Source organism: Rhipicephalus microplus, chromosome 7 (genome assembly GCF_043290135.1).
Source record: "Rhipicephalus microplus isolate Deutch F79 chromosome 7, USDA_Rmic, whole genome shotgun sequence".
In the NCBI taxonomy this organism is placed as follows: domain Eukaryota; kingdom Metazoa; phylum Arthropoda; class Arachnida; order Ixodida; family Ixodidae; genus Rhipicephalus; species Rhipicephalus microplus.
In genome coordinates, this window is record NC_134706.1 from 6,808,363 (window position 1) to 6,827,667 (window position 19,305).

Below are 19,305 nucleotides of genomic sequence, written 5' to 3' on the forward strand. Positions count from 1 at the left end.
TACGCAAATACAAAGGACTAGCATACGTCAGTTTCCAAATACACAAAAACAATAAGGCCTACCATATTTGACACTCTTAATACATCTCTGATAGATTTGAGATGTCAAAGTGTGTAGAATATGCTTACATAACTTCTTTTGCGATTTAGCTGTGCTTTGTGTATCATTCATTTAATGACCCACATTATGCCATACACTAATTAGGCATAATGATTCAGCAACAGAAAACTTATTACAGATGCTTATGCCTTTACAGCAGGTGTGCAGCCGGACTATCGAAAACATGGTACAGTATTGCGGTACAGTAAGTCTCCGACTGTGCAGGTAGGCCATTTGAAAATGCTAGCTGAACCTATGGCAATACACTGCACATACGTGTTCAAAGACACAAAAACACAAATTATATACAGCAAGATTGCATGTCCTGTCAGCTCATTCATTCCCTTAAAACAGAAAATGGTTCTGTGCACTGGAAAGGCATTTAAATAAAATAAATGTACTACAATCACCGAAAATAACCCAATTTTCAGCCTGCTTCACAATCTGGCATAACCGTTCCATTCAAGAAGCAAAAAGCCCTAATTGACAAACATGAAGTGGAATGCCATCTGCGATATTTACACAACACCCTCACAGCTGTCATACTATGCTTGAAAAGCAGCGAACGCAGGAGCTCCTGTATGACGTGAAGCAAGGTAACACGGTACATACACTAAGCAGTGTATGTTTTACTATCATATACACAGGGAAAGCAGTGCACCCAAACTTTTCTTCCACATTAACTTCGCAGTTTTGAAGCACTTCTGCTGGCACATGCATGCAACATGTGTGTCTGCTGCGTGCATACCAGTATGCTGTGGGGGTGCTATCACTCCCTGTAAGGTTGTTTGCACCTCGTGGCACACGTGTTCCACAGATAGGCCGCATTTAGGGTTAAAGACCATCGAGCAGTAGCTGGCATTGTGCCACCTACTGCTTCATCATCATTATCATGGCTAGCGCGGTAGGGCCAGCAGTGACACCTGATAGCGAGGTTTGGTGGTGGCACATGAGACATGAGCAGCTGAGCATGAGAGTCGAGCATTGATGGCGACGCCTTCGCATTTCCTTGTAGTTGTTGTGTTGATTGAGTGCATTTGATGATTGCATAAGGCTCCTTTAGCGTGTTATTAGTGGTGCATTTCATTCGGCTGACAAAATCGTCGATGTAATGGAAGTCCAATAAATGTTTTCGTTTGGTTTGGGTTCGACCACATCTGCAGTATCCGTTCGATCTAAGAGCATGCCTCATTTATAGACCCCACGATGCTTCTGTGTAATCTCTTTGACCAGAAATAGAGATGAGGTGGCTTTTACAACTAACAGCCTAAACTTACAATAATGTGGTTGAAGATGGCCTGCCAAGTAAGATTTTAGGTCTCATGGAGATGACAATCAAGCTCGGCTCCGCAAAAAAGAGGTTGCATAACAAAATAAACTTCCAGACCTTCTTCAGTAGATATGGTGCATCAACGTTGAGTCGGCACCGGCGTTCGATGACGTGCTCTGCACCATCTTCACTCTTGTACTCCGAGACCGTGTCACTGCCCAAAAACACGGGGATCATTGGGCATGTTGGGAAGCGCCGCTCGTATGCCTGCACAAAAGATGACCGTTCATGAAACAATGCAATATCACCATGCAAAAAAAAAAGAAATTGTCATGAGGAAGCTCGCTGCAATTTATGCAAGTGAAAATGAAAAGCCTATGAATGTATGCGCCAGACCAACAGTAAGTTCTCGAACAGATGCTAGACCATGAGTTACACCTGCAAACTCCTTGCTTCACTTTATTACCAATTTCATTGTGGTTTTAACAAAAACCTGTCAGCCGGTTATTAAAAATAACAAAGGTGTTTTAAATGGCTTTGACAACTGTCTGCAAACTCATTGAGCTAGTGGCTAAGTCCTTTGGATCGTTAACAGACAGTTTGAGCCCTCTGAGCAAAGTATGTAATTTCTTTACTCAAGAAATTAAACACTTCACTCAGAATGCTAAAAGTATTATTTTAAATTTTAACATTGATAAAAACTGCAGCAGTGCTGCCACACCAAATTTTCAGATTCTGCCCCTGTATTTTGGAAGCAGCATGTCTTGTGGTGTGTCATGTTAACAGCAGCATGTCTTGTGGTGTGTCATGTTAACAGCAGCCAGGTTAACAACTTTTCAGTGATACCTGAGGCAGACATATGATAAAGTAAATTCGCTCAAGTTACTCAAGAGTTACCCAGCATAATCACTATCACTCCCTGAGGTAGTGAAACTATCAAGCAATGTTTAGTTTCACCATCTGAAAAAGTTGCTTTGCTAGGTCAACTTCATCATTCAAACTTTCCTTCCTCTACAAGCAGTCTCTCCCACCAGCTTATGTATGTAATAGGTGATGTGCCATACGAAAAAGAAGGAAAATTTTGCCACGAAGTCTACGCCTCAGTGTGTTTTTTATTTTTTTGAGCACAGTGCAAAGGTCTTGCGACACTGCCCCTGTGCTTGCAACACTGCAGACTGAGATAAGCATTATTTTAGATATCGTAAAGATAAAAACACAATGCATTCAAAGAGCATCACAACCGGTATGTGTCCACCCTTTCCTTCGGCTGCTTGCATCTATCTGTGGAAACAGCACTGTTTAGCACTGCAAACATGACCATTTTTGGGTCTAACGGTCATTGCACCCTTTATAAAAGTTATTGCAGCATTGCAGAAAAAAGAGCTCTAGATATAGGCATCATCCCCCCCTGGCATAAGCTGCTGAGCTTGATCGCTGTGCTTGGCCAAACGCTTCTGATCGCTGCCCATATGCCTGCATCCATGACAAATAAACCTTCTAAAAAGTGGTGTTGGTGGGTCCAGCTGCTCTTGTGAAGCACATATTAGAATTTCTCAAAGCAGTTCGTACATATAACCACTGGAGCTGCTCCGCACCATTGTGTACACATTCTAGTGTGTCAACCAGTTAAGAAATAGCGAGAAAAAATTTTGTTTTGGGTGAACTGAACAGCTCATATAATAAATGACTCTTCATTCAGCTGTTGCACGAGCATCTAAAAACCCTTTTACGTAAGTGGTCTTTGAGAAAGTTCAAGAACTTTTTAATGAAGAAGCACTGTCTCGCAGACACACAGCTAGCACTATGCTACCAAAAGTATTGTGCTAGCTTTCATACAAGAAGCAGTCAGAATACAATGATGTATTTCAACATATGAAGTAGCATAATGTAGGCTTACATTCACATATACAGTAACTTATAGCATATAATGTAACAAGACGAGTTTTAGATATGTCGTGCCTCAAAGTGTTCACGACAGTCTGCGAAATGATACTAGATAAAAAGAAAATAAATATGGACAACAATGTTGGCTGACTGTCTTTTAACATTAGCCACATTTCTCATGAAGCCAATGTTATGCATTTTTTCGGACACTCACATGGATATGATTAATGCAAGGCTTTGCACATATAACAATACACACCATTTTTTTTCTTCTCTTTCCATTGTGCTTTGCACAGCACTTTCAGTTGCAGTACTGCACATTTCACATTGGGTAATAAAATGCGCCTTGATGTTTCAAGTAATGTGCACGCATGCGAGTTTTACTGTCACTCAAAACACGAGTTACTATGCCCCAAATGTGTTTAGTATTTTTTTCCGGCATAATAACCACCATGCATGTGATCAACACATTATGTCCGTTTCTTTGCACTGCCCAAGAAGTCCTAGGAATAATCCAAGCTAAAGAGAGAGAAGTATCTATGATGACTGTTAACAAAATATTAATGTAATGGTAACTGGAATATGCATTGTGACACTGTTGAGTAGCTGCTCCCATGTGTAAGGTTGTCTAATAATTAATAGGTCTAAAAAAATCAGGCTCAGGGAAATCAGTCAGCAGGAGCAATCACTAATCCTATAGTCATACGAAAACAAATATATAATTATAGAACTATTCATGTTCATACACCAAAATCAATACAATCAAAGATAATAAAACAAGAATAAAATAGATAAGGGGAGCTTACAATGATGATGGCTACAACTTTTCACGTAGCAGTAATTAAAGGCTTACCGAACCCAATTTTCAAAGCTGACTTCATTGTGCCATACTAATCACCTGTTTACAGTGATGGCTCTGAGCAAATGTAAGGCTCAGTAGATGCTGATATTTTATTTAGATCTTGAAGTCAAGTTCTGGCGAGTTCATGCACAGGTATGGCTAGTTGCTATAACGTCAGATACACAGAAATACAAATCGACCATCTCCATGTCACCTGCGTAGCCACACAGTGGAGCAGCTGTGAAAATCTCACGATATCTTGTGTGAGCTCGCTATGATATTTCGTGCAAAAGAGACCGCGCCTGCAAACATGTACAGAAGAAAGAGAGAGAGAAGTCAAGACATCCTGCGCACAGAGTTTCGTTGCCACGGCTGTGTTTGTGTTTGCGCCTGCATGCCCCCTCTCTTTCAACATGAACACCTACCTGCTAGGCTCAGCTCTCTGCCACTCTAAGCTCGTACTGTGGCGTGGCATCAAGGTACAACAGGAACCAAGCCTAGCTTTCACGCATAACAGCCCATTTTATAAGCTCTTGAGGGCTCTGCCTTTCATTTGACGCAAGAAAACAGAAATGAAGAATTTCCGTGCGAGTACTTTTTCAAAAGAAATACAATATTATAAGAACTGCCGCAGCTTCAGGTAGTGAAATGGGATGAGTGACAAGGCACGCAAACAAGGCCTCCGTACACAACGCAGTATAGATTGTACAATTGGTGAGAGCACAGACTGCCCCACAGGAGGTCGCCCCAAGCTCCGAGCTGTACGGGTATACAGATGAACAAAGAGCAAATGCAATCCCACACCCTCAAGACTAGCATGACGACTATGTTTTACATTCTCTCCTGTGGCTATCATTGCATGAAACGAATAACAGAACTGGTTACATTCATTAATAAAATCCCTGTGTGTGTGCAGCATGATGCATAAATTTCCTGTCACTAGATGTTTCTCAAAAAAGACAACCTCGAACCAACTAGTAGTGCTCTAGAAACTTATGATTAAATCCTGTGATATCTATCAACAACCTATTCATTACGATCCCCCTTCTCCAATGCTTTATATAAAGCAAATACAAGAAACCAGGGTTCATGCTTGTTTACAGGAAAAAAATTCAAATGTTTTCAAGGACTTTCAAGGATATGTGTGTGAATTAACAGACAGGTCACACTGTCTGTTAGAAACCCAATCAACACTACCTCAGGGAAGAATGGTGGCTTGAAATAACTAGAATTCGTCGAAAAAGGCTAACATAGCTGGAGCCAACATCGAAGACGTGGCTTTGATAGCATTTTCTTTCTAGACAACTTTTATAGTTTCTTGGAGTTGTATTGATAATCGCTTTAAGTGGGAAACAAGATGCAAACACAAGATAGGCAAAACTAAGGTTAAAGTGCCACTCCTAGCTGCTTTTCCTAAATTTCCATATCAACATCCACTATAACCTCATGCTTGGTATTGGTAGTCTTCCCAAGCTGGTTCAACTTGATCTCCAGCATGCGTGTCTGATGTAGCTGCCAATTCGTTAAAAGTGACTTCTAGTTTCGTTTTCTTGTTTGTAAGCATTTCAACCTCCTCCAGCATATTGCGATTTTCCAAATATGTAGTGTTGTCGCCGCGGTAGGGTAGTCGTTACGGTGCTCGGCCTCATGGTCGCGGGTTCGATCCCAGATGCGGCGGTCGCATTTCGATAAAGATGAAATGGTAGAGGCCCGTGTAATGTGCGATGTCAGTGCATGTTACAGAACACCAGATGATCAAAATTTCCGGAGCCTTCCACCATGCTGTCTCTCAAGTCATCTCTTGGTTTTGCAATGTCAAACTCCGAATATTATTATAACTGAAAATGCACAGTGTTGGTTCCCCGCTGAAGGCATTGATGTACTCAATTCTATTATGATGGGCACATTAAATATGTCACATGCTATATTCACGGCATCACAAATAATTGACTGTGAAATGTGCTACGATCTTTCTTAAAAAGAAAGAAAGAAAATTCAAGGATTTTCAGAGATTTACAAAAATTTCAACACTCTCAAAACTTGAAGACAAACTTTTCAAATTCAAGGGTTTTCAAGGACTTCAAGGACCTGCATGAACCCTGAGAAACTTGTGAGAAGTATAGGGGAAACAGAAGCACTCAAGTTTTTTTTTTTCTATTCGCAGCCTCTGTCTGTATGTTGTTCACTTAATTACTCAGCTAGTTACCTTTGAAAGAATAGGTGGTTAATTAGATGATAAAGAGAAAATCAGGTTGTGCTCTTTGATTTCACGCTGACGCCTGACACGTCATTGTGATGTGCCATATTTCAAACATTTCTCTCTTTCTTTTTTTTTACTTGAGGGCCACATTGCCTCGATAAATCCATCAAAACTTGTCATGACTCCAGCTTATTCAGAATGCGACGTATCAACTTTAGCAGACGTCGTTAAAGATATGTGACATCGCAGAAAGTAGTGCAGGAATTTAGAGGCAGTATCACCACCAGTCCTCCTCTTTTTGGCTCCTTTTTTGGCTTACCAAATGTTTTCTAGCGGCAGGACTGCTGTTTCTGATATTGTGGAATAGTGGTTTACTGATGGGGGTAAAATGATTTCACTATTATAACAGGTGATTGCTGGGTGACGGAACAGGAATGCACAAATGCATGCATGGACTAATAACAATATGTTACTTGAAGAACATGCACGTGCAAAAAATTATGAGCAAAAGACAGTTCATTGATTGTAACACCTTGTAATAGATTAGTATTAGAGAAATAGATAAGTATTGCTTAAATAATTTTAACTTGAAAGCTTTATGTCACTAGTTTGGGGAAAACAAGCATCCCCTGCCTGGCCTCCACAAAGGCCATGCGCAGACAGAAGGTGACCTCCCCCTCTAGAACTGAGTGCGGTTCCAACATGTGCCAATGTGCAGAAGAGGAGAATCACAGGTACATAAGGGCAAATTATAACTAGAAGACCTGAAGGGGACTGCACCTCTTGCAGTATTAACTGGCCTTGAACTTCTGTGCAGGCAGTGTTGCAGCAGCATGGTGATTTTGCAATGTAACAGTTGTGCTCATAACAGCAAAAGCTCATTAATTCGGACTACACAGGACTGAAAATAATCTATGAATTAACCAAAGGCCAAATTATCAGAATCATAAAGAAAACAATAACAAAGTGTCTCTTCCGACAATGCACTTTCATCTTCTAGACGATTACGTAAATTCAGTAATTGCTTTGCAAAACAGCTAGGAGTTTGAGAGCCAAAATTAATGTCATTAACGGCTTCAATCACAACGTGACCAAAACTCATGACCCCCTGTGTCACAAGTCGAAACAAGTTTTGAACCCATACGTTTTTTACATACCGCCACCACCAGCAACACAAAAAGCATGCGACAATTTTTTCGACAGAAAAAATGGCTGGCAACTCATCGTTCATCCATCGCAAAGTAGCAAACAAGCTTCATACCAGCATAAAGACCGTAGCTGGAGATCTTCACATTCAGAAACTTTTCCTACCTTGTTTGAGTTTTGCGACTTTGTGCTTGCACTGCCCGAAGTCAAAACGAAGCTACTGAGCCCTTCATTTGCTGTTCATGAAATGCTGGTCACTGAAGGCGCAATGATAGCATCTACATAGTTCTGAAGGCACTGATGCAGCCGGGGCCCGGAGTTGAAACAAAATTACTAAGCACTGCACCTACTGCTGACCAAACCTGGCTTGTTAATGAACAGTCATGGAGGGTGTTCCTCATGCTTGGCACACATAGATGGTCACTATAATTAACCTGGTTGCAGCCAATCATGACCAAATTACCCAAAGTTGGATTGATTAATTGAAATAGCTTTATTTAGGTCCTACGGAGAGCACTCTACCAAGCAGTGGGCAACCCCCATATCGGGGCCGTCAGGCCAAGCCTGTTAGCCACTTCACAGGCCTGCTGAACAGCCCAAAGCTGGTCGGTCAGGAGCAGGCTTGCGAATGGCCGCTTCCCACGTGGCCATGGGGGAATCTTAGCTTCATTGAAGGCATCCCCAGAGCATATGCGCTAACATGGACTTCCCTCCACATGTGGGGCATGCGTCATCTGGATAGTATTCAGAATATACTGCATGTAGTGTACAAAATATTCGGGTGTGTCTCTGTCTATAGCGATCTAAACGTAAGCGCCTGAGGTCAATTTAGTTTCGAGTGAGGAGGAGGGTACTCACTCTGCGCAAGGTTATAGCGTTTTGTAATTTCTTTCTCGGCAGCGGGCATGTCCCTCTGTCCAAAGCCTCATCTTCGTGGAGCTTGGTGCCGCTTCTACTCATCTCTTTCTTCCCTATATCTCTGTTCCTTTTCTTCTTGTTTCCCTCACCATCTCTCTCTCAATTAGTTCTCTCGCCCATCCGTGTTTTTTGCATCCCACGCTGGAGAACTCGAAGCAGCGGGAGCGGAACACAAGGGTTCCACAAATGAAAAAGAGCTCGAAAAGAGAGCGCGCCAGCCGATTACTGCGCTGCCCGGCGAAGCGTTTTCGCGCTGCTCAGTGTTATTTCTGTCAGGCTAAACAGCTCCTGTTTAAAAAAAAAACACATTTTCATGTTTACACCTCACAAGAGTGCGCTTAGCGATCCAGTGGCACAATTCTTCTTTACGTCAGTTTAGGATGCGAACAAAGCCCGGGAATTTAAAACAAGGATATGATAGCGAGAAACTCCGTAGTGGAGGGCTCCGGGAAACTGTAACGCGCATTTTCGCCTCCATCGACGATGAGGCCACCGCGGCCGGTATTCGATCCCGCGACCTTGGGGTCAGCAGTCGAGCCGAGCCCCATTACCACAAGACGACCGCGGCGGGTCAGCCAGCGCCGCCACTCAAGGCTGTGGCAGTAGATGAGCACCATTTTGGCGCGACACTCGCAGTGTATAGGCCAATAAACCCCCGGTACGTCCAAGATATGCTTTCTGACAGCGTCGCTTTTGCGGGAGTGTGTGTGCAGGCTCGACTGCGGCCGTCACGCAAGCGCTCCGATCGATAGCGGGCGCGGCCTTGCGCACGGCGATCACGAAAGTGCAGCCGGCCATGCGGTGAACCGGAAATGTCAGCCATCAGAGGTGCCCACCACCTTGGAACCCGCAAAAAAGGCGTATCCGTTGATAGCGGCTGCACACGCGTAGCGCGCCAATAGATCCCAATGCAAGAAAAGAGAGAGAGGGGAGGGGGTATATTTCGGATCGCAGAGGACGCAAACGACCAGGAGACGACAGAACATCACGCGATGAAGCCTTGGCAAGCGCACTTTTTCCCCCGAATCCGTGCCCTTCGCCTTATTTCTCTGGGAAATAAAAGTAGGCGCAGCACGCGAACGCCCTATATGCGAAGCCCTTCAAAGAGCGAATCCTGGCCGTCCAGTGCGCACGCGACAGGGCCGTCAAGACCTGCCGGTGCCCGAGGGAAGAAATCTCAACGTCTACGCTGAACTGCACCGGGGGCTTGTTGGTTATCCATGGTGCATAAAGGGCGGGATAGAGCAGAAGACAGACAGACAGACAGACAGACAGACAGACAGACAGACAGACAGACAGACAGACAGACAGACAGACAGACAGACAGACAGACACACACACACACACACACACACACACACACACACACACAGCCCCGCCGCGGTGTTCTATTGGCTAAGGTACTCAGCTGCTGACCCGCAGGGCGCGGGTTCGAATCCCGGCTGCGACGGCTGCATTTCCGATGGAGGCGGAAATGTTGTAGGCCCGTGTGCTCAGATTTGGGTGCACGTTAAAGAACCCCAGGTGGTCGAAATTTCCGCAGACCGCAGAATTTCCGCAGAACATAAGACCGCGAAATTTCCGCAGAAGACCGCGAAATTTCCGCAGAAGACCGCGAAATTTCCGCAGAACATAAGAGACAAGGACGAGCTGCGCTCGTCCTTGTCTCTTATGTTAGTTGTCTGAAGTTTTACGCGCCTAGAAGTTTTATATGGATTACCAACTAGCCCAATCCCACACTTTACGCCAGTGGAGCCCTGGACTTGGGGCCCCACCCATCAAGCTCATGACTCCTGTCCCAAACCCTTGCAAATAAGGTTTTTCATTCCTTCTTTTCCTTCCTTCTTAATCTCATCTGCCCACATAACCTTCCGACTCCCCCTCTCTTGCCTTCTCTGGGAATTCAGTTAGTTACCCTCAATGACCCGCGGTTGCCCTGTCTACGCGCTACATGTCCAGCCCATGTCCATTTACTCTTCTTAATTTCAACTATGATATCCTTAACCCCGGTTTGTTCCCTAATCCACTCTGCTCTCTTCTCGTCTCTTAAGGTTACACCTACATTTTTTTTTCTTTCCATTGCTCGCTGCGTCGTCCTCAATTTAAGCTGAACCCTCTTTGTAAGTCTTCAGGTTTCTGTTCCACAGCAAAGTACCGGCAGGATACAGCTGTTATATACCTTCCTCTTGAGGGATAGTGGCAATCTACCTGAATTACTTTTCCGCCATGCTGCAAAAAGGTGCGAAAAAGAAAAAAAATGCGGTTGACGACGCCACCTTGAAATCTCCGCACTCCTCATCGTAACGCCATAGACTTTAACGACGTCGTAGTGCGCCAGTGTTTCCTATAGCGCGTCGAGATTTCGCTATAGTGTATTTGTGAACGCACAAGAATTAATATCGCATAACGCTGATTGCGATAGCAAATTAGGTGTATAGTAGCCGCTTCAAAGTAGAAATCCAGTCGCGAGTCTGCGCCTGTCCTGCTCTCGCCCACGTTTCTCTTGCGCAGAGCCTTGCTTAATGATGTACGACCGACTCGCCCAGTGACCTGCATATGCGGTGTCGCGCTACAGTGATCTCACGCCTACGCGGAGTTGGCCCAGTGTCCCTGCGGCTTCCGTTATACGAGTTTCAACCGACACGTTCTCGGTCGGGTTTTCTCGACTGCCGTGCGCACGTCTTTCCTCCTGATGTGGTTGAGTGACTTCGGTAGTTTTTTTTTTTTTTTTTTTTTACAGCGTGCGCATTTATCGCTTTCGTGACGAATTTTCGTTTTTCGTATTACTGAAGTGCAATTTTACAATCCCGAAAACACCACTCTTTGATAGGCGAAGAAACGCGCGAAAAAGAATTGGGGGACCCTTAAGCTTCGTTAAGAGTTCAACGCGATAGCGAAATCCGGCCCCTACTGCCCCCTTCAACCGCTAAGTGCATACTCATTCATATGTTTTGTTACATGCACACACACAAACACGCACACAGTAGATTGGACCAGCGCGCGCTATTATCGCCGAATGGGCTCGTTTTCGTCACGACACCTGTCGAACAAAATGCATTAAAGGGGTCCTGAAACACTTTTTCAAGTAACCATGGAATGAATTCAATAGAAGAGCTTATTGCCTGACGAATTCAACGTCACAAAAATTTTAAGAATCCGTCCAGTGTGAGTGGCGTTACAAAGGTTTGTCGCATGCTGCAATTGCATTCTCTCTTCTCTCGTCCCGACGAAAGCGCTGGAAGCTAAGCAGGGAGAGGTGGCACGGCAAAGAAACTACCGCGCCTCGTGACCTTGAGCACTTTTTTTTTTCTTCTAATGCACGGCTTTTTCAGTGCGATCGCACGCGCGCGCGCGTGGACAAGTAGCGGCTTCCCGTGGCTATCTCAGTAACTTGATTTTTCGGTCACAGACGCACAGACTATTTTTCGCTCACAACCAACGGGGCCGACGCCAGCGGCGGGTTCTTCGCGACACGAGCTCTTTAACGCTATCGCGTTAAAATGCAGGTGGAGACGCTACCTCGAGGATCCCGCACCAAACAACGTGACGTCACAAATTTCGATCCTACGTACTCTCTGATAGGAAAAAAAAAAAAGATTGTCACCTGCTGAGGCTGAAGACTTAGCATACGAAATTTCAGAAAATTTCATCGACCTTGAAAATATTGAGAAAAAAAACATTTTGAAAATTTTCGACGTTACGCGTGGACATTTCAGCACGAAATTTCAAACTGAGTCTTCAACCTTGCTTTCCCCGCTAATAATGGACTTATGACAATGAAACTTGTGGCATTAGACTTCTCCGGGTACAATTTATCAATCTAAACCAAGTCATCGTTTATTTTTAGTGTGCGCTTAAGAAGTTCGGCTCTCAAAAGTTGCATAATATGTCTTTCAGGAAGAGCGCGTGTGACATTCAGTGTAAAAATCAGACCGCAATTGATGATGGGCCGACCTGAATCCACGTTTGCTTGCAGGTATACCACACACGGTTCGATTTTAAGGGGTGAGAAAAGGAACCCTTGCACCCTGCATGCGCCTCAGATAATGTGACGTCACGGCTCAAGCTACTGTTAAAAAAACAAGCACGTAAAATGAATGAATGAAGTGAACCTTACCTTATTTCAAAGAAGAGGAAGGCTCTCAAACTCTTTATCAGAACAGTTCCGAGTATAATATTGATGTTTTTGTCATTTTGGTTCGGCCTCCGTGTAATAACGTCCCAAAACCAAAATGTTCACCAGACATAACTGCGAAGTCGCATGTACCGTATCTCTTTTCTGTATCTGGTACGCACTTGCACTCCGAAATGTGCAACAGCAAGCTATATACGCGCTGAAAGAAAACACGCACAGCCAGCCTATCCCCGATTCCCCCACAGGAAATGAAATCCTGGCTACGCCCACGTCGCGGCCCTATATATACCGCTGGAACAAAAAAATCGACCCCGGGTAACCCGAATCGCCAAACAATATCCGCGCACCGCTTCGGTGACGTCCGGCGGATATCTTGAGGACGTCTAAAAAAGGATATTGCATATTTACCTTTTCGTCCCACACTCCTGCGGGATAAATGTTCGCAGGACGCGGGGAGGGGGAGGGGGGGTATGCGCACCCACCGTCGTGCAAACGATGACGGCTACATACGTATATTAAATACATATTCCAGTTTGTTCACTGTACGCCGCTGACACCAAGGTCACGGGCTGGACCGCGGCCGAGGCGGTAACATTTCACCTCCATCGAGGGAAAATAATAAATATAATAATAATAAATATAAGGTGTTTTTCAAGGCCTTCAACGAATGGGACAACCACCCCCTCCCCCCCCCCCCCGAAAAACTTCCTGCTACGGGCCTGATCTATACATATAACATCTACTATTCCGCGAAATTAACACCAGTTGTAAGTCAGCGCTCTTTGCTACTCTGTCCTTTTTTTTTCGTATGTTAACGCACTGTGAAATTCGCAATCATGCCAATATCTTTTTCGCGAGCATAGCAAGCTTGAGATATTTAGACTGCTTCTTCCTCCAGTAGTTTAGTGCCCGATATGCAGGACAGGAGAATGATTCCACGGACAGGTAATCACAAATCGCATCTTGCGCGACTTCCCTTGCGTTTATAATGGTCAAAGGGAAGGAGAATTAACAGAGAAAGAGAGAGGGGGCCGTCGCGGAGAAGGTATATTTTGGTATTTTGAAGAAGCAGCGCACAAAAGGATACAAAAAAGAGACGCACACATAAAGAACACAAACAAATTGTAACAAGACTGTCAGCCTAGTTGGTACTTGCTTAATGACATACTTTAGCCGCAAAATCACAAACACAGCGCGAAGGAACACAGAACGCGTGTGCTTGTCGTTGTGTGTTCCTTCGCTCTGTGTTTGTGATTTTACGGCCAAAGTATGTCATGACGAAAACACAAGCGCTGTACTCCAACTGATGATTCATTTTGGAATGACCCGGCTTATGTATGAGAACACGGACATGCGCATTGATAGCAGTGACAACAATGAATACTAAAAATAAAATAAAATAGTAGAAGCATCAAAACACGAGGTGCTAATGAAAAATTGCAAAAAAAAAAAACAGCATGTGGTAATATACCAAGGTATTGGTGCGCCTTTGTTTGTTTTTTTTCCTTAGAGAACGATATTGAGGGGCAACTGACACATTTATCTTTCCACCTGTCGATTTCAAATGCTTCGATAATACTCTTGTTTCTTTGCTGCGTTCCATGCGCGCAACCTCCGTACTGGTTAGAGTGGTTATGTCTTCAAAAAATCATGGCTCACCATGCAATAGCCCATCAGTACATATTAAGCTATATTTTGGGCTTGATTATGGCTTTGCACTTAGCCGGATAAAAAAAAAACAAGCTAGCCTGAGCCCGGCACGCTGAGCGGGCCAAGCTGTCGAGTATAGGAGCACATACAAACCTCTTAACACGCATGCGCGTCCAACGTTGTATCTGCAACACAGCATCCGCAGCGAGCATAACATTAGTTAGCAAACATTATGAGTCCAACAACGTCTAATGTACCCAGCATGTCCCCCTAATGTCTTTTGCTGGCAAACAATCGAGGGACGTCCGCAGGACACGGAAATTATGCGCACCCAAATGATCGACGCCGACTGGACGCAGCGTATCATCTAGACATCCCCGGGAATATGCATGACCAGACATCCACCAGGCGCAGTCACTGCAGCCTCGAGAAACATTGCGATCTTTAAAAAATCAAAATTTCTATCATTAAAAGAGTACCGACACGATTTTGAGGCACCTTAAAAGGGGCATTTCTAGATTATATGGTGAACACTATCAAAGCCCTCCACACACCCGAGTCAGACAATTAACAAGTACAAGAATTTTACGTTGGTTACGTTGTCAGAGGTATACTGACACAAAACGTTCGGCCTCACGTTTTTTTTTTTTTTTTTGCAATGTGTTCCTGGGGACCTGCTAGTCAACGCGTCACGTCGTTTTCCGCAGCACGTGACAGATATTTAATTACAGGTGTATTATTATTAGTACCGAGCAGTGTCAGTTTCGGTTTCAAAAATGACGAGCCACCGAGTGCAAATATCACCACCTATCGGTTGCAACGCTCCACCATGTCCGCATGCCAGCATACAGAATTGTGACGCACTTTTGATCGCGCGGTTCCTATCAAGAATTTTTTTTTCGAACAGGAAACGGGACATCAGTGCCATCAAAAACAAAACTTTCAACTCGTGCGCCACGCCACGACCAAGAACTACAAAAAAACAAAGGGGGGGGGGGGCTTCAGCATGGTTACATAAGAAGAGTAGGGAATCCCAGGCTGTCAATAGCGCGATGGGGTAAATCGCTCACGCAATTGAAATCGAATGGAATGAAAAAACTTTAATGAGAAACTTTTTTTTTTTTTGCAGCGAAAGGCGAAACACGGGAACAGGAAGGGATAGACGCAGAGGATAGAGCCCTTCCCGTTTTCGCATTTCGCCTCGCGCTACGAAATTCTTTAAAATGCATCACCGACAACCCAATATTGCAACTCTCGTCGCTCGGGAAAACTTCAAAATTAATTGCAATACCCTCCAAGCTATATTCGCTGTTGATATTCTGCAGATAACGTACGCATGTATACTACACGGGAATCGACGCTACCTTGGTCGCGAAATTTCGAGTCAGTACCCCTCTAAGGTTTTCGTCATCCAGCATTAGCATTATTACGACGGTCGGGTAACAAGGGTTTGCTAACTCTGCGTTCTGCATTGACAGATATGCCCCGAACCCAAACATGGCGTCTGGGATAAGCTCCCGGTCCTCGAGGTATAGGTAGACCTCGAGGACCGGCGGAGACTCGTGGAGCGGGCGCGAAATGCAGCACAATCCAACGGAGTCCCGGAATAGGGACCCGCCCAGTGCTCTCTTGATCTACATTCCCGGCAATAAATGTTTTCATTCTGCGTCCTGCATGTGGTCCTCGGAGTAGCTGGATGTTTACGTGCACCACGGACGCGGAACTGCCACTGCACTCCGCGGCAACATTTCTTGGCAGCAAAGCTACAGAACTCAAGAGCATGCCCACGCTGCAGAAAGCAGTACACAAGTTTATCGTCAATTTTAACGTATGTTTATCTCGAATGAATCCCTCTTTATTTATTACGAGACTCAAACAGTTGCGGGGAAGGAAAATAGTCACTGCTCGCTCTGCAAGAATGCCTTACTTTTCCACCAATTTGTTAGTGAGCTCCACCTGTTTTGCAAAGTAATCCCGGCATCCATTACGTAGTGGATCAGTGCGCCGCCGCAAGCGCGTTATTCAGTTCTACAAGCAAGCCATACTCGATTGATTTGTGGGGTTTAACGTCCCAAAACCACCATTTGATTATGAGAGACGCCGTAGTGGAGGGCTCTGGAAATTTTGACCACCTGGGGTTCTTTAACGTGCACCCAAATCTGACTACACGGGCCTACAACATTTCCGCCTCCATCGGAAATGCAGCCGCCGCAGCCGGGAATCGAACCCACGACCTGCGGGTCAGCAGCCGAGTACCTTAGCCACTAGACCACCGCGGCGGGGCAAGCAAGCCATACTCGGGATATGGCGCTAAACTGTACACGGAGCCATCTCCTCCCATTTACATTTCTCGTGCTTTTCTAAACGCGTTAGCGATGTGAACGAGCAAAACCGAAACGGGCCGTAAGCTGCCGTATACTATAGCAACACGAATTCGCGGAAGTCCCGCCTCCGTAGCCTTCGCTCCACTGTCTAGTCAACCGTCTCCGAGTGACGTCACACCGTGATGACACGTCATCGAGAAGCCGCCACCTCGATATCGAAACCTAAACTGAGTGGGCTTTTTTGTTTGTTTTTAATTCTTTTTGGGGTAGCTGTATTGAAAAATGTTTTCCAAAAAAAAAAGCCTTCTTTCTTTGTCATAGGACATAGCACTAAATGACACTCGTTCGCCTGCCCGAACCCCGAGTCGAATCAGAAACATGCCCCCCCCCCAACACATTTCTGCCTACATCACTGTCTTCAGGCACATTTCATGCAGCATGTCTCAGCTTTTCGCCAGCAGGACGGCCTCCCCGAATTTGCTGGAAAACACATTCTGATTTGGTAGACATGTGCGAGTAACTCCTAGCGGTTCGACTAACGGCGCGATTTCCCAAATCCTTTTAACTGATCAAATTTCGGTCGCTCCATGCACTGCCACTCCATCATCCGCATTCATAATTTTCAGCTTGGTCCACTACAGGACAAATGCCTCTCTCTCAATAATATAAAGCTCACTCTATCTATCCTGTACGAACCGATTCCATTTTATTCATGTGAACTTATGAATTTCGTAACTCCCTGCCTTCCCCGACTGCGTTTTCCATCCCTTGGTGACCATTCTGTAATTTCTCTTACTGTCCCCCGACGTTCCGTCCTACGTGGTCAGCCCAGGTCCATTTCTTTCGCTTGATGTCAACAAATATGTCTGCAACCCCTGTCCCTGACCCATTCCACCATCCTCCAATCTGTTGATGTTAGCTATACCACTCCACGTTCCATTGCACGCTGCGCAATCTTCAACTTTTTTTTTACTTTAGTTGCTTTGTTATTTTCCACGTTTCAGCTCCACGTGTTAGACCCAGGCCCGTAGTCGGGAGGGATGCAGTAGAGACATGCCCCCCCCCCCCCTCGATCGAAATTACGATGGAGGGGGGGAAGGGGGTGTTTCACCAAGGACAAATATTAAAAAATTGGTGTTTTTCAAGGCCATCATACAACAACTCAAGGCTGTCCAGAAGGCCCACGATGCGGCGGTGAGGCTGGGCCTCCCCGTCCCAACGTGGGAGCGGCCCGCGATCCTACCCCTATAAAACGGGGGTGGAATCCTTCAGGACCCCAGTAAAAGTTTTTCATCCATCCATCCATCCATCAACGAGTGCCCATCCCGCCTAAAAAAATATTCCTGGCTACGAGCCGGATTCACCAGACCATACATGAAACTGCTTGTAAATCCCCAATACTTTCGTTGCTACAACAAAAGAGCACAAAATGAATATGGCTCATGGACGCAGTAGCAGTGGCTTAACGAGCTCACATAATGATCCCGGTCTGAAAAAACACGGGAACGCACTTATTGCGTCGTGGTGGTGAGCGCTTGCGGGTCATCTCTCGCGAGCGACGCGGGCCGACCGTCAACAACGAAACGCATTGGCCCATCCTCATCGGTCGAACCGCGCTGCTACGCAAAAAGACAAAAAAACAAGGGGGAAGCAGGAAACGTGTTCACAAATAGGCACCCTTCCAGAGCGTCGCCGTTTTTTCCTCGCTGCGAAGACCTTCGAGGGCCGAGACGGGTGCACGTGCACGGTCTTGCTGGATGCTTCGTGTCATAGGCGGAGGCGGAGGAGGGGTAGGAGGGGATAGCAAACCCCCCTCCTAATCACCTAATGTGAAGCGACAGCTAGGCCCTATACCTTTGATAAACCGGCACTTTCAAGCCATTTTAATAATAATAATAATAATAATAATAATAATAATAATAATAATAATAATAATAATAATAATAGCTGGAGTTAATATTAGCCTCAAAATCCCGGTGGCGGAACCAGGCAGTAGGGACGAACGTCGCCCCCTCCTCTTCCCCCTTAAAGCCTGAGTCACCACCTCAGCCACCCTGTGCATGTATGTGACAGCAGCACAGGTGGCGTGAAATCCCCTTTCATTTTTATATAAAGTTCTTGGAGCACGACCAGACACTAGAAATAGGTCCTCCAAACTCGCCTCCAAAACATCCCAACCCCACCCCCGCCCGCCTTGGGAGGAGGGGCAAGACCTCGACGACTTCCCCACGTGGGAGGCCTACAGCCCAGCCAACTAAGCTGCTGGTTTTAATCATTGTTTATTTCTCCTCTTACTTCTTGAGAGCAATGGTGTCACGGAATCCCATTTGAAACCACTGCACTTCGCCTCGATCAAAGTGCTACTGCCCCGACCGGTATTGAAGCCACACCGAGGAAATTTTATTTTAAATAAAAGTAGGGAGTTTCAGAATAGCGTACCCTCAGCGTGCGTTGGCGGCATAGCTTTTACATATGGTGCCCATATGAGTTTTCGAATAGCGTTTGCCCCCGCAAACGCTGCCACACGCTAACTCACCTCCCCGCAAAGAGGATTTGCGAGCCGCACGCTATTTCAGATATTTTGCGGGCGGACCGCGAACGCTAACGGTTAGCGCTGTGACGCCTGCGCAGTGGCAAAGGCCGCAACCAATAGCATACGCAAAGCTTAGCGTACGCTATTCGAAAACCCCCTGATATCTTCGCGCGACTTGTGTCTTTTTTTTTCAGAGTTGCCAGTTCCGCTCATAATGAGCGAATTGGGTCTTCCTTCTCCGCCGTCACTCGTAGAATTTCCTAGTCACTTGCCGCGTGTTGTTTTTTTTTTTTCCTCTGATGGGG

General features: G+C 45.4%; 1 protein-coding gene across 1 annotated transcript in view; it reads right to left on the reverse strand.

The window, feature by feature from the left end:
* The window catches only part of retm (real-time), a 41,444-nt gene that overhangs the window by 15,601 nt on the left and 6,538 nt on the right, over positions 1-19,305 (reverse strand). Inside the window, exon 2 of the mRNA XM_075868546.1 lies at positions 1,487-1,636. Within this exon, the coding sequence (XP_075724661.1) occupies positions 1,487-1,636 (150 nt within the window). The remainder of the gene's footprint in view (positions 1-1,486; positions 1,637-19,305) is intronic.